Genomic DNA, 14,125 nt, shown 5'->3' on the forward strand with positions numbered 1-14,125 from the left:
GCAGCAGCGTGAGTCCAACCCACAGTCCAGAGCAGTCCGGTGCGGGGCTTTCTGCAGGTGCGCACGCTGACCTGCTCAAACTTCCAGCCGTCTGACATGGTGGAAACCATCTGGGTCAGTTCCTCCTCCTGGCACTGCAGCACCCGGTACACATGTTTAGGAGGCACCTGCTGATGGACGGAGAGAGAGAGAGAAGAGTGTGGAGAGAGAGAGATGTAAACACTGCAGCACCCGGTACACATGTTTAGGAGGCACCTGCTGATGGACAGAGAGAGAGAGAGGGTGTAAAGATAGGAGAAGGAGGAGGAGGAAGAGAGGGAGGGAATGTACAGATATAGGTAGGTGGGAAAGGTGTATGGATGTAGAATGAGAGAGAGAGAGAGAGAGAGAGAGAGAGAGAGAGAGAGGGTCTTAGGAAGGGAGAGAACGAGACAGAAGAGAAAACAGAGTGACCAATAGTTGTAGAAGGTGAGATGTTTGTAAGGAAAGGAAAGTAAAGGCATTTATTAGCAGAGAGAAAGAGGATTGGGAGAGCAAGAGGTTAGCAAGAGGTAGTGATGTTTGGAAGATGAATGATAGTGAGAGTGAGCGTTAGGGTTGGGTGCTATCACCATACTGGAACATATGGTATTACCTAAATAAAATATTTCATCTTTTACTTTTGTGTACGCATCTAGGAGGGGATTGAAAGGCTGCTGTAACTAAGAGTCTTGATTTTGACATCTAGCCACTAACCAAATGCATAGCTGCCCTGAGCTTGATATAATTGATTTGACACATTTTAGATTTCTTATAGTTATAAGCAGTGACGTAGCACGCACCCCCACAGCCCACAGTGTGTGTGTGCATGAGTGTGTGTCTAGCCGAAGGGTAGAGACGGAGGGTACAGTAAAGCGTATAATACAGAGAGTAGGAGGAAGATTGAAAGTTACATAACAGAAATCATAGACATGATGGGTGAAATATACTGAAAATAACTTTAAAATACAGAAAGACTGAAACACATGGCTGAACAGTCTTTCTGCTTGGCACATGCACAAGTCTGTTTTTGTTTTAGCAGACCTGTAGCCATCTTGTACTGTGTAAATCCCTGTATCTTATCTTATCTAGTGTGTGTGTGTGTGTGTGTGTGTGTCCTACCTTATCAGGACCACAATGTCCTGACAAGTCACCAGAAAGTCTTGACAAGGTAGGAAAAAAAGAACAATCATGGCGTTTCTCATGCCCTGAATTAGGATTAAGAAGAAAATAAATGTACTCCCCAAAAAGTCCAGAAAATTCACAAAAACAAAGCTGTGTGTGTGTGTGTTTGACCTGTGTGACTTTACAGTCCCGCTCCAGGATCCTCTCCTTGATCAGTTTTATCAGAGGAGTGATGTTGTAGAACTCAGCCTCCTCCAACACACCTGGGACAGAGCACAACACACACACACACACACACACACACGGTCAATCAAAGTGTTATTACATTCTTATTACCAATCTTACTATACATTATAATAGCATCATAACGCAATATCTAATACCAAATGTAATCTAGTACCTTCTTCAGCCAGCTCCTTGTTGTAGACCAGTTTGCCGTGTCGCAGGTAGTTAAGGATGGGGCCGAAGTAGGTGGGGTCTCTGTCTATCACATAGGCCCCTGTCTCGTCCTACAACAGAGGAAGGGAGAGAACAACCATAAGAATTAATAAAGGTATTAATACGAGATCAATATTAAGTGCTATTATATTGTGCAATTCTATTGTATTGGGTTTTGGTCGAGATCTATGTTTGGAAACCCACTTGCGATCACTTTTTTTAAACTAACAGCAAAAGTCCTCTTTTCAGAGTGATAAGAGTGGCACTATTAGAGCCTAGTGGTTCTATATTACAGATAGTGTGAGAGAGATTCAGAGAGTGTGGTGGGGGGGATAGAGATAAGGAGAGAGAGAGGGGATATGGAGAGATGGGGAGAGAAAGATTGAGAGAGAGCCTGTTACATTCACATGGCGTGGCCCTTTCTTAGCTGACGGCATGCCAGTGCCTTTACAGCATCTCCCATAAAGCTCTCCCTGCACGCCGATTACTAAACCAGCCCCAGGCACCCATTTTCAAACACAGAGATGCAGAGACTCTAGACAGAGAGGGAGAGGGAGGCAGAGAGGGAGGTAGAGAGAGATGAGAAAGAGGAGGAGAGAGAGGCCAAGGAGTTCAGAAAGAGGAAATTGGGAGAGAGGGATTCAGGAACACAAACAAGTGGCAGAGTGGAGCGAGCTAGATAAGAGAGGAGAAGAAAGACAGAAGTAGCTGATTAAGGGGCAGATGGAGAGCGGGATAGAGAAGAGGGGAGGGATGGAGAGGCTGTGGTAAGAGGGCACAGCTCTGAATCTGAATCGAAGAAGTGCTGCAAAATAATAGGAATGAGGGAAAGGATTGAGAGCCTGCAGATTAGAGCGAGAGAGAGAAGGCAGAGGGATGGAGGGTATGTGAGGCACTCAGCTGAATGAAGAAGGGACTGGGGAGACAGGCAGAGAAGAATCGATTGGAGATGAGAGCTGGCAGACACTGGATAGAGGAGGACTCAGACAGGGGGAGGGAGAGAGAGACAGAAAAACAGAAAGAGAGAGATACAGAGGACAGACAAGGGCACAGGGAGAGTTGCTGGGGGAAAGGGGGCTAGACAGAGGCAGAGAGACAAACAAACCCAGAGCAACTACAGTTGAGGACAGACAGACACCTCCTCATTGGACATGACTTGACAGTATGTATGATGACGACACCTGTGTGAGGCTTCCAGAATATCTAGGTACCCTCGCTATGAATGATAAACACATTCACTCAGGCATGAACGCACACAGAGGGTGAAGATGAAAAATTGGCTATATCTATGATCTCCTGTGATCCTGGCCTGTCTGTTCAGCCACACTGCCGCCAGTCAGCCCATTAAAAAAAATTCCACGGAAGATTCAATCCTCATCTGGTGTGTTAATGATTTACCCAAGGAACTACACAGTGTGCCTAGCCTAGTCTCTATGGGGGCCTCACTGGGTCCCACAGGAAATATCCGTTAGGCAAACAGAGGTGTTATTTGTCTCAGCACAGAAATAGAGACAGACACAGACACACATACAATCTTTACTTCCTCTCCTGGTGTGAAAACACTGGCTGAGACCAAACTGAACCAGTCTAATGCTAGCCTGGTCAGGTCATTTCCATCTAAAAGGACCCATGTGTACCAACATGTGAAGTTCATAGGAGAATATCAAATTGAGTGTCTAATAAAAGCGAAGAGTATTTTATTTATTTATTAAGGCATATATACATTTGTCAACTATTTTCCATCCTAAAAATTAAGAACACGCTTTGATTTCTGGTCAAACAGATGGAAAAGGGGTCTCAGAAAAGATCTGACAGAAAATGTCTTAAAGGGTATCAGAAATGCATCAAAACACAATAATGTTGAAGTAAAGACTAATATCAAAACATATTTAGTTTTGCAGAAACACTGCCTTGAAATTCCTTTACCAAAAACCCACCTATCATTCAGATATTTTCCTCATGAAGAGGGAGGATAATTCAAGTCTGTGTTTTCTCCTTTATTTTGTAGTATCCAATTGTTAGTAGTTACTATCTTGTCTCATCGCTACAACTCCCGTACGAGCACCTGCACCTGGCGACCTGGTTAGCCCGCCACAGGAGTCGCTAGTGCGCGATGAGACAAGGATATGCCTACCGGCCAAACCCTCCCTAACCCGGACAACGCTAGGTCAATTGTGCGTCGCCCCATGGACCTCCCTGTCGCGGCCGGCTGCGACAGAGCCTGGGCACGAACCCAGAGTCTCTGGTGGCACAGCTAGCACTGCGACCACTGCTCCACCCACCAACCAAGCCGCACTGCTTCATTAACACAGCGCGCATCCAACCCGTAAGCCAGCCGCACTAATGTGTCGGAGGAAACACCGTGCACCTGGCGACCTAGTTAGCGTGCACTGCGCCCGGCCCGCCACAGGAGTCGCTAGTGCACAATGAGACAAGGATATCCCTACCGGCCAAACCCTCCCTAACCCGGACGACACTAGGCCAATTGTGCGTCGCCCCATGGACCTCCAGGTTGCGGCTGGCTGCGACAGAGTGGCAAAGCTAGCACTGCAAAGCTAGCACTGCGATGCAGTGCCCTAGACCACTGCGCCACCCGGGAGGCACTAGTTAGTGTTTTTAATGATACCAATTTTGTTTATGAATTAAGTGATTCAAACTCTGAATTTCTTTACCAAACTGGTAACGGAATTTCCCCCACCAAAGACAATCGGTAACGGATATTCTGCAATTGAACTGGTTACAATGGGAAATCATAGTAGTCACAAACCACAGTTAGGTTCAAAAGTTTGGACAACACAGTAGAGTACAGTACAGCACAGTAAACAATAGTATAGTTCAGTACAGTACAGTACAGTAGAGCAGATTTCAGTACAATACACAGTAGAGCACACTAGAGTTGAGTACACTAATGTACTCTACTGTACTGTATTGAACAATATTAAACTTTACTGTACTATATTGTACTGTACTGAACTCAACTCTACACTACTTACTGAATTCTAGTGTACTGTACTGAACTGAACTCTACTGAGCTCTACTATTCTGTACTTTGAAGTCCAAACTTGTGAAACATTGACGTCTATGACTGGTTCAGATTTGGTCCGGTTTGGACCAACCAAGTTTGGTCTTGTTTGGAGGCAGAGCTCATAAAAAAAAATATTGCCAGTGTGTAGAATAATACCCCAATATGCAAAGAGGATATTGGATATGTATACCTTAGTGCACCTATTTAGGATGCACCACCATGAAGAGAATGACATTCATATCCATAATTATGCATTTCTGTGTAGTACAGCTCAGGGACCCATGATAAAATTGTGTTACCGCAATTCTGTTACCGGGTGTAAATCCACTTCACATACCATAGTTCAATACCAAAATATATTTTTTCAAATTCAATGTGTCATGTCATATGCTGACACCCCATTCTTTCTGCAGACATTGTTGAAATCTCAGCATATATTTAACCGTTTTTGGAAAACCTGGACACAAAAAACTGAGGGAGATTTTTACCGAAATTCTGTTCCCAAACCTTGCATTTGCACAGTTAGTTTCAGTAAATGTGTTTTTTGTAAAAATGTTCTGTGTAAATTGTTAAAAAGTAGTCTTGTGTATAGAGTTGTAGGGTTTGGTAAACTTTGAAATCAAGTGTTTTAGTGAACTGCCTTTATCATGCATGACAACATAAACGATAAAGTTGGCTGAAGCGCATACAGATCTGCAACTGTGCTACTTCAGTGCTGGGTCTATTTTGGATTGGAGGTCAAATAGTACACACAAGAGCACATAACACCAGCCTCTAGCATTGTAAAGTCCTAATCACTCTGCCAACAACAGTGCTGCATATTGCGCAGAAATATGCAGATCCCTTGACTGTTTCCACATTTTGTTGTGTTACATCCGGAATTTAAAATGGATTAAATAAAGATTTTTTTTTTGTCACTGGCCTACACACTATACCCCATAATGTCAAAGTAGAATTATGTCAATCCAAATGGTTACTAATTAGTTAAATGAAAAGCTGATATGTCTTGAGTCAGCCAGTATTCAGACCCTTTGTTATGGCAAGCCTCAATATATTCAAGAGTAAAAATGTACTTAACAAGTCACATAATCAGTTGCATGGACTCACTCTGTGCGCAATAATAATGTTTTACATGATTTTTGAATGACTGCGTCGTCTCTGTACCCAACACATACAATTATCTGTAAGGTCCCTCAGTCGAGCAGTGCATTTCGAACACAGCTTTAACCACAAAGACAAGGGAGGTTTTCCAATGCCTCGCAAAAGAAAGGCACCTATTGGTAGATGGGTAAAAATACAAAAGCAGACATGAAATATCTCTTTGAGCATGGTGAAGTAATTCTTTACACTTTGTTTAGATGGTGTATCAATACACCCAGGCACTACAAAGATACAGGCATTCTTCCTAACTCAGTTGCTGGAGAGGAAGGAAACCGCTCAGGGATTTGGCTAATGGTGACTTTAAAACAGTTAAGAGAGTATAATGGCTGTGATAGTAGAAAAACTGAGCATGGATCAACCACATTGTAGTTACTCCACAATACTAACTTAATTGAAGAGTGAAAAGAAGGAAGCCTGTACAGAATAAAAATATTCCAAAACATGCACCCTGTTTGCAACAAGGCACTAAAGAAATACTGCAAAAAATGTAGCTAAGCAATTCACGTTTTGTCCCGAACACAAAATGTTTGGGGTAAATCCAATACAGAGTGCCACTCTCCATATTTTCAAGCATAGAGGTGGCTGCATCATGTTTTGGGTATACTTGTGATCGTTGAGGACTGGGGAGTTTTTAATAATAACCTAAAAATAACCTAAAACACAAGGCCAAATCTACAATGGAGTCATTTACCAAGAAGACTGAATGTTCCAGAGTGGCTGAGTTACAGTTTTGACTTAAATCTACTTGAAAATCTATGGCAATTATCAACTAGGGCTGACCCCAATGAGTCGACTGGTCATTGTTTGTTTGATAGGCTGTTGGCCGACCAATCATTTTTAGTAGAGCAGTATTAAATACACATTTGTGCCCATCTCGGTGAACTAATACATTGCTGAGGTCTAGACTAAAAGCCAATATATGCTTGATCGGAAAATATGGTCGGTGGCTCCAAATGGAGTGTGGACCTTTGTACCGCATCGGCCATGTGCCTGCCAGATATTGTAACAATGTGGAGGGCTCCATATAGCTCCGCATTGATTGGTTGATGGTAGGTGGGGGCGGTACATCCTGTATAAACTGGGATATGCTTAACACCCCGGCAGTCCTACAATCTAAGCTAGATGCCCTCAATCTCACACAAATCATCAAGGAACCCACCAGGTACAACCCTAACTCTGTAAGCAAGGGCACCCTCATAGACGTCATCCTGACCAACTGGCCCTCCAAATACACCTCCGCTGTCTTCAACCAGGATCTCAGCGACCACTGCCTCATTGCCTGTATCCGCTACGGTGCCGCAGTCAAACGACCACCCCTCATCACTGTCAAATGCTCCCTAAAACACTTCTGTGAGCAGGCCTTTCTAATCGACCTGGCCCGGGTATCCTGGAAGGACATTGACCTCATCCCGTCAGTTGAGGATGCCTGGTCATTCTTTAAGAGTAACTTCCTCACCATTTTAGATAAGCATGCTCCGTTCAAAAATGCAGAACTAAGAACAGATACAGCCCTTGGTTCACTCCAGACCTGACTGCCCTCGACCAGCACAAAAACATCCTGTGGCGGACTGCAATAGCATCGAACAGTCCCCGCGATATGCAACTGTTCAGGGAAGTCAGGAACCAATACACGCAGTCAGTCAGGAAAGCTAAGGCCAGCTTCTTCAGGCAGAAGTTTGCATCCTGTAGCTCCAACTCCAAAAGTTCTGGGACACTGTGAAGTCCATGGAGAACAAGAGCACCTCCTCCCAGCTGCCCACTGCACTGAGGCTAGGGAACACGGTCACCACCGACAAATACATGATTATCGAAAACTTCAACAAGCATTTCTCAACGGCTGGCCATGCCTTCCGCCTGGCTACTCCTACCTCGGCCAACAGCTCCGGCCCCCCGCAGCTCCTCGCCCAAGCCTCTCCAGGTTCTCCTTTACCCAAATCCAGATAGCAGATGTTCTGAAAGAGCTGCAAAACCTGGACCCGTATAAATCAGCTGGGCTTGACAATCTGGACCCTCTATTTCTGAAACTATCCGCCGCCATTGTCGCAACCCCTATTACCAGCCTGTTCAACCTCTTTCATATCGTCTGAGATCCCCAAGGATTGGAAAGCTGCCGCAGTCATCCCCCTCTTCAAAGGGGGAGACACCCTGGACCCAAACTGTTACAGACCTATATCCATTCTGCCCTGCCTATCTAAGGTCTTCGAAAGCCAAGTCAACAAACAGGTCACTGACCATGTCGAATCCCACCGTACCTTCTCCGCTATGCAATCTGGTTTCCGAGCCGGTCACGGGTGCACCTCAGCCACACTCAAGGTACTAAACGACATCATAACCGCCATCGATAAAAGACAGTACTGTGCAGCCGTCTTCATCGACCTTGCCAAGGCTTTCGACTCTGTCAATCACCATATTCTTATCGGCAGACTCAGTAGCCTCGGTTTTTCGGATGACTGCCTTGCCTGGTTCACCAATTACTTTGCAGACAGAGTTCAGTGTGTCAAATCGGAGGGCATGCTGTCCGGTCCTCTGGCAGTCTCTATGGGGGTGCCACAGGGTTCAATTCTCGGGCCAACTCTTTTCTCTGTATATATCAATGATGTTGCTCTTGCTGCGGGCTATTCCCTGATCCACCTCTACGCAGACGACACCATTCTATATACTTTCGGCCCGTCATTGGACACTGTGCTATCTAACCTCCAAACGAGCTTCAATGCCATACAACACTCCTTCCGTGGCCTCCAACTGCTCTTAAACGCTAGTAAAACCAAATGCATGCTTTTCAACCGATCGCTGCCTGCACCCGCATGCCCGACTAGCATCACCACACTGGATGGTTCCGACCTTGAATATGTGGACACCTATAAGTACCTAGGTGTCTGGCTAGACTGCAAACTCTCCTTCCAGACCCATATCAAACATCTCCAATCGAAAATCAAATCAAGAGTCGGCTTTCTATTCCGCAACAAAGCCTCCTTCACTCACGCTGCCAAGCTTACCCTAGTAAAACTGACTATCCTACCGATCCTTGACTTCGGCGATGTCATCTACAAAATTGCTTCCAACACTCTACTCAGCAAACTGGATGCAGTTTATCACAGTGCCATCCGTTTTGTCACTAAAGCACCTTATACTACCCACCACTGCGACTTGTATGCTCTAGTCGGCTGGCCCTCGCTACATATTCGTCGCCAGACCCACTGGCTCCAGGTCATCTACAAGGCCATGCTAGGTAAAGCTCCGCCTTATCTCAGTTCACTGGTCATGATGGCAACACCCATCCGTAGCACGCGCTCCAGCAGGTGTATCTCACTGATCATCCCTAAAGCCAACACCTCATTCGGCCGCCTTTCGTTCCAGTACTCTGCTGCCTGTGACTGGAACGAATTGCAAAATCGCTGAAGTTGGAGACTTTTATCTCCTCACCAACTTCAAACATCTGCTATCTGAGCAGCTAACCGATCGCTGCAGCTGTACATAATCTATTGGTAAACAGCCCACCCATTTTCACCTACCTCATCCCCACAGTTTTTATTTATTTACTTTTCTGCTCTTTTGCACACCAATATCTCTACCTGTACATGATCATCTGATCATTTATCACTCCAGTGTTAATCTGCAATATTGTAATTATTCGCCTACCTCATGCCTTTTGCACACATTGTATATAGACTCCCCTTTTTTTCTAATGTGTTATTGACCTGTTAATTGTGTACTCCATGTGTAACTCTGTGTTGTCTGTTCACACTGCTATGCTTTATCTTGGCCAGGTCGCAGTTGCAAATGAGAACTTGTTCTCAACTAGCCTACCTGGTTAAATAAAGGTGAAATAAAAAAATAAACCCAAACTCACTTCCTTCACAACAGCTCTGCACTGCTGCACGAAGCGCAAGAAGTATGAATCCCCTGACATCTGCACAGGCTATTACTGTAAATGCTGCATGGCCAATGCAGACATCGGATTGACCATGTAGCGCCCAGATGCACAATGCACTTCTCTCTCAAGAATGCGCTCTCTCCCCGCCAATTGGGCACATTCATTGTTTTATAACTTAATTATGAGAATTGTTTGTGTTTGATTGTTAGTGTATATCAATTCCCCATTACATACTGTATATCACCAGTAGAACAGGACACACACCCGATTACGCTTAGAAGTAGGCCTAGAGGCTACCTGGCCAGCGCTCAAATGTAGGCCGAAAGAACAGACAACTTTCGGTAGACTATGATCAACAACCAATTTGACAGAGCTTGAAAAATGTTGAAAAGAAAAATGGGAATGTTGCACAATCCATGTGTGGAAAGCTATTAGAGACTAACCCAAAAAGACTCACAGCTGTAATCGCTGCCAAAGGTGCTTGTACAAAGTATTGACTCAGGCATGTGAATACTTATGTAAATGAGATATTTCTATATTACATTTGATACATGTGAAACATTTCTAAAAACATGTTTTCACTTTGTCACTATGGGGTATTGTGTGTAGATGGGTGAAAAAAATATATATATATATTTTGATTTCAGGCCGTAACACAACAAAATGTGGAATAAGTCAAGGGTTATGAATAGTTTCTGAAGGCACTGTATGTAGTACTTTAAAGTATTTTTACTGACTGGACTACACACACAACTTTTTTTTCAAAAATAAAATATTTGTAAAATAGGCAAGACTTTCCTTTCTTTTTCGGCACCAGACCTGCCTATTTTGAACTTTAACTTAACAGACTAAATTACACATCCTGTAAACATCTGACTCCAGAGTGATTTGTTCTTGAAATTTGTAGTTTTCAGATTTAGATATGATCATTTTTCACAAAATAGTTTGAGAAGAAAAATCTATTTAATCGACATCCATGTAATCGGCGCCCGGGAGCAAAATCAAATCAATTCAAACTTTGTGTCACATGCTCCGAAAATAACATGTGTAGAGCTTACCGTGAAATGCTTACTTACAAGCCCTTAACTCTTTCTTGAATTGCGCTGTTGGTTAAGAAAATATTGACCAAATAAACTAAAGTAAAAAATGATAAAAAGTAACACAATAAAATAACAATAATGGGGCTATATACAGGGGGTACCGGTCAATGTGTGGGGGTACAGGTTAGTCGAGGTCATTGCTAAATGTAGGTAGGGTGAAGTGACTATGCATAGATTATAAACAGCAAGTAGTAGCAGTGTTAAAAAAACAAATGGGGGGAGGGGTGTGGGGGTCAATGTAAATAATCCAGTGGCCATTTGGTTAATTGTTCAGCAGTCTTATGGCTTGGGGGTAGAAACGGTTGTTGTGGTGGTTAACTGCCTTGCTCAATGGCAGAACGGCATATTTCTTCACCTTACCGACTCGGGTATTACGAACAAGCAGACTTTCGGTTACTGTCCCAACTCCCTAACCGCTGTATCTTATCACTACCCAGGTTATCAAGATGAGTTTGGGCTTGTGTTGGAATCTGCAGTGACACAGAGGGTGGAGGGAGAGGTTTCACAACAATCCTGAACTGTGATAACGGAGAACCTGTAACTACAGCATACATGCTGGTTTCAGCTGGAGTACTGTGAACAGAGCCAGAGGGAGAGCAGGAGGAGTGAAAGAGGAGCAGGAGGAGGGGAGGCGGACAAAATGAGAATATAATGAGAGAAAGAAGGGGGACAGGAGGATGTCACAAGGGAGTGGAAGTCAGGGCAGGGGTGACAGCAGGCACCAGGGATGTAGTTTGAGACAGGGGGGGGGGGGCAAGCCTGTAGGTGCCAGACAGACAATAATCTTATTAAAATAGTAATACACAGTTGGTGTGTGTGTGTCTTTGTGTGTGTGTTCTAAACACCGCGGCAACCCACTGCAGATTGGAGCACAAACCAGCGGATAACAATAGAGCTCCTGTGAAGATAGAATCACCTGGTTAACAGAAAAATAAAAACACAACTAGTGGCCTAGTACTTGTTTCTTCTCTTTCTTATGTGGATGTAATGTTGGACTTGGGTACTCTGTATTCCTGAGGACTCTAGTACTTGTTTATTCTCTTTCTTCTGTGGATGTAATGTTGGACTTGGGTACTCTGTATTCCTGAGGACTCTAGTACTTGTTTCTTCTCTTTCTTCTGTGGATGTAATGTTGGACTTGGGTACTCTGTATTCCTGAGGACTCTAGTACTTGTTTCTTCTCTTTCTTCTGTGGATGTAATGTTGGACTTGGGTACTCTGTATTCCTGAGGACTCTATGGGGCCTTTCATCACAAGCCAGGTTACAAGAAGGGACTAACAGTAAATTAGTGGGGAGAAAAAGAAGTAGACTGCTAGTACTGTTTTAGAAACAGTTCATTAAGAGGCAATGACATGACAGTAGCCTGAGAGGAATAAGATGACTCAAGTGTGAGAAGAGAATGAAAAGAAAGAGGAGAGAAAGGAGAGAGGGACCATAAAAGGGGTGAGAGATAACAGAGGAGAGGAGGGAGTGTTTAGATGGTGTTTGACTAGAGGCAGAGAGAGAGAGAGAGAGAGAGAGAGAGAGAGAGAGAGAGAGAGAGAGAGAGAGACAGAGAGAGAGAAAGAGAGAGAGAGAGAAAGAGAGAGAGAGAGAGAGGAGGAATGAAGGTCACACACAAAGATGATGCGCCTTATCTATTCACTGTGGCCAGTGGTGCAGGAGGACAGAGACAGATGTGCGCGCACACACACACACAAACACAGAGGGCGAAGATTAAAAATGAGCTACTCTGTCTCTCTATCGCCTGTCATCCTGGCCTCTCTGTTCAGCCACACTGCCTCCGGTCAGGAAAAGTCAACCCTCATCTGGTGTGTTCATGATTTACCTGGAATTTGCACAAGGAACTACACGGTGTGCCGAGCCTAGTGCCAGGTCCCTTAGTAAGTCCCACAGGGAAACAGAGGTGTTATTTACCTCGACACAGTGACAGTCGCACATACAATCTCTTTACTTCTTCTATGGAAAGAGAGAAAAAGACAGAGGGAGAGAAAGACAGAGAGGGAGAGAAAGAGAGAGTCGGAACGAGACTAATGGACAAGAGGGCATTAATGAAAGTCACACAAAGATGATGCACCTTATCTACTCACCGTAACCAGTGATGTAGGAGGGCAAATCAATTTTAGCAGCCTACTATAGGGCTATGTTTGAAACCAAGGGACAATACGATCTGTGATCACACATACAGAAAGACAGAGACACTGAAATAAATCCTATTATAGGCTTACTTCATTAGTGATGTACTGTATTTCACGAACAGATCAGTCACATATTGCCAACCTATCTATAGATATTTGTCTACCCCACCAGTCTCCTCCCCCTCTGTGCTGCCAGCATAAACACTGCACAGGTCTGAATTCGGCAGCCAGTGCACATCCATCTGACTCACTGGGTATTGGGTAGAACCATATCTGGTGGTGGGTAGGCGTACCACAGAGCCATATCTACTGGTACCATTCAAATGTAATTGATTCGTCTGTCTATCCATCCATCCATCCATCCATTCAATTAATTAATTCCATCAAGTGATCATGAGAGTTCGATGAACATATTGCCTTATCGCTCTTCTCTGATATGTTATCTTGATCGAAGCCAAGCGCTTGATCAACTCGCCTTACCGTGTCCGAATGTAAGTCCTGGTGTTGACAGAGCCGATAGAGAAAGGACGTTTGTTCTTTGAGTAGGGTATGTCGCGTTGTGAGGAATACTGTGCCGCCGACGTTCAACCGGACCCATTTCCCGTTATTTCCCACTGTAGGGTTGACTCCAGAGCCGTTCCCGATGCTATGAGTTCCTGTCCCGCTCGATGCGGTAGCGCTCGAAGTGGCCGTGGTCGTATTCTCGCTTCCCTCGCTATCTTTGTTATTATTGTTGTTGTTGTTATTATTGTTATTGTAGCCATGAGGTGTCGGTAACGAACCGACTTCTGATTCAGCCTGCGGCACAGATGTCCTTTTATCCTCCGTTGCCATTAGGAAATAGCAATGGATGCAAGCAACGTTAAAAAGCAATAGCTTGCGTACCAACTGCCGTTTCAGCTTCCTCTCCCTTTCAACAACGCCTGTTCCCTCTACCACAACCGTGTACCGCTTTGACTCGAGCTCCGCCTATCTTCCCCCGGTTGAGCAACCGGAGCGTCATGTCCAAACTGTTGCCGTGCACCGAGAACTGTGGATCTTGTAGTTCCAAAATCTTGCCTAAAGAAAATCATGTCAAAATAAAATGAAAATGGGATGATAGCCTAATATTATTCAATAACTATCTGAGCCAAGACTGCAATTATTTTCAACTGCATTGTTGTGTAAATTGTGGGGAATGAGAAACATACCATTTGTAATAGACAAAGTGTAATACATGTAGTTTAATTACACAGGATTAGGTTG

At 44.3% G+C, this 14,125-nt stretch overlaps 1 protein-coding gene across 4 annotated transcripts in view; it reads right to left on the minus strand.

The window, feature by feature from the left end:
• LOC115144180 (BTB/POZ domain-containing protein KCTD5-like) overlaps positions 1–13,836 on the minus strand; it is a 20,572-nt gene extending 6,736 nt beyond the window's left edge. The window contains exons 1-4 of one of the 4 annotated variants that reach the window (XM_029685005.2): positions 13,361–13,836; positions 1,544–1,652; positions 1,315–1,406; positions 72–167 (exon numbers count right to left, since the gene is read on the minus strand). In XM_029685005.2, coding sequence (XP_029540865.1) covers positions 72–167; positions 1,315–1,406; positions 1,544–1,652; positions 13,361–13,714 — 651 coding nt within the window. In that variant the 5' untranslated portion in view covers positions 13,715–13,836. Of the gene's footprint in view, positions 1–23; positions 171–1,314; positions 1,407–1,543; positions 1,653–13,360 lie in introns of all 4 variants that reach the window. The other 3 variants (XM_029685003.2, XM_029685004.2, XM_029685002.2) reach the window with 3 other exon arrangements.
• Between the last annotated feature and the right edge of the window lie 289 nt (positions 13,837–14,125).

Source organism: Oncorhynchus nerka, linkage group LG16, assembly GCF_034236695.1.
Source record: "Oncorhynchus nerka isolate Pitt River linkage group LG16, Oner_Uvic_2.0, whole genome shotgun sequence".
Classification (NCBI taxonomy): domain Eukaryota; kingdom Metazoa; phylum Chordata; class Actinopteri; order Salmoniformes; family Salmonidae; genus Oncorhynchus; species Oncorhynchus nerka.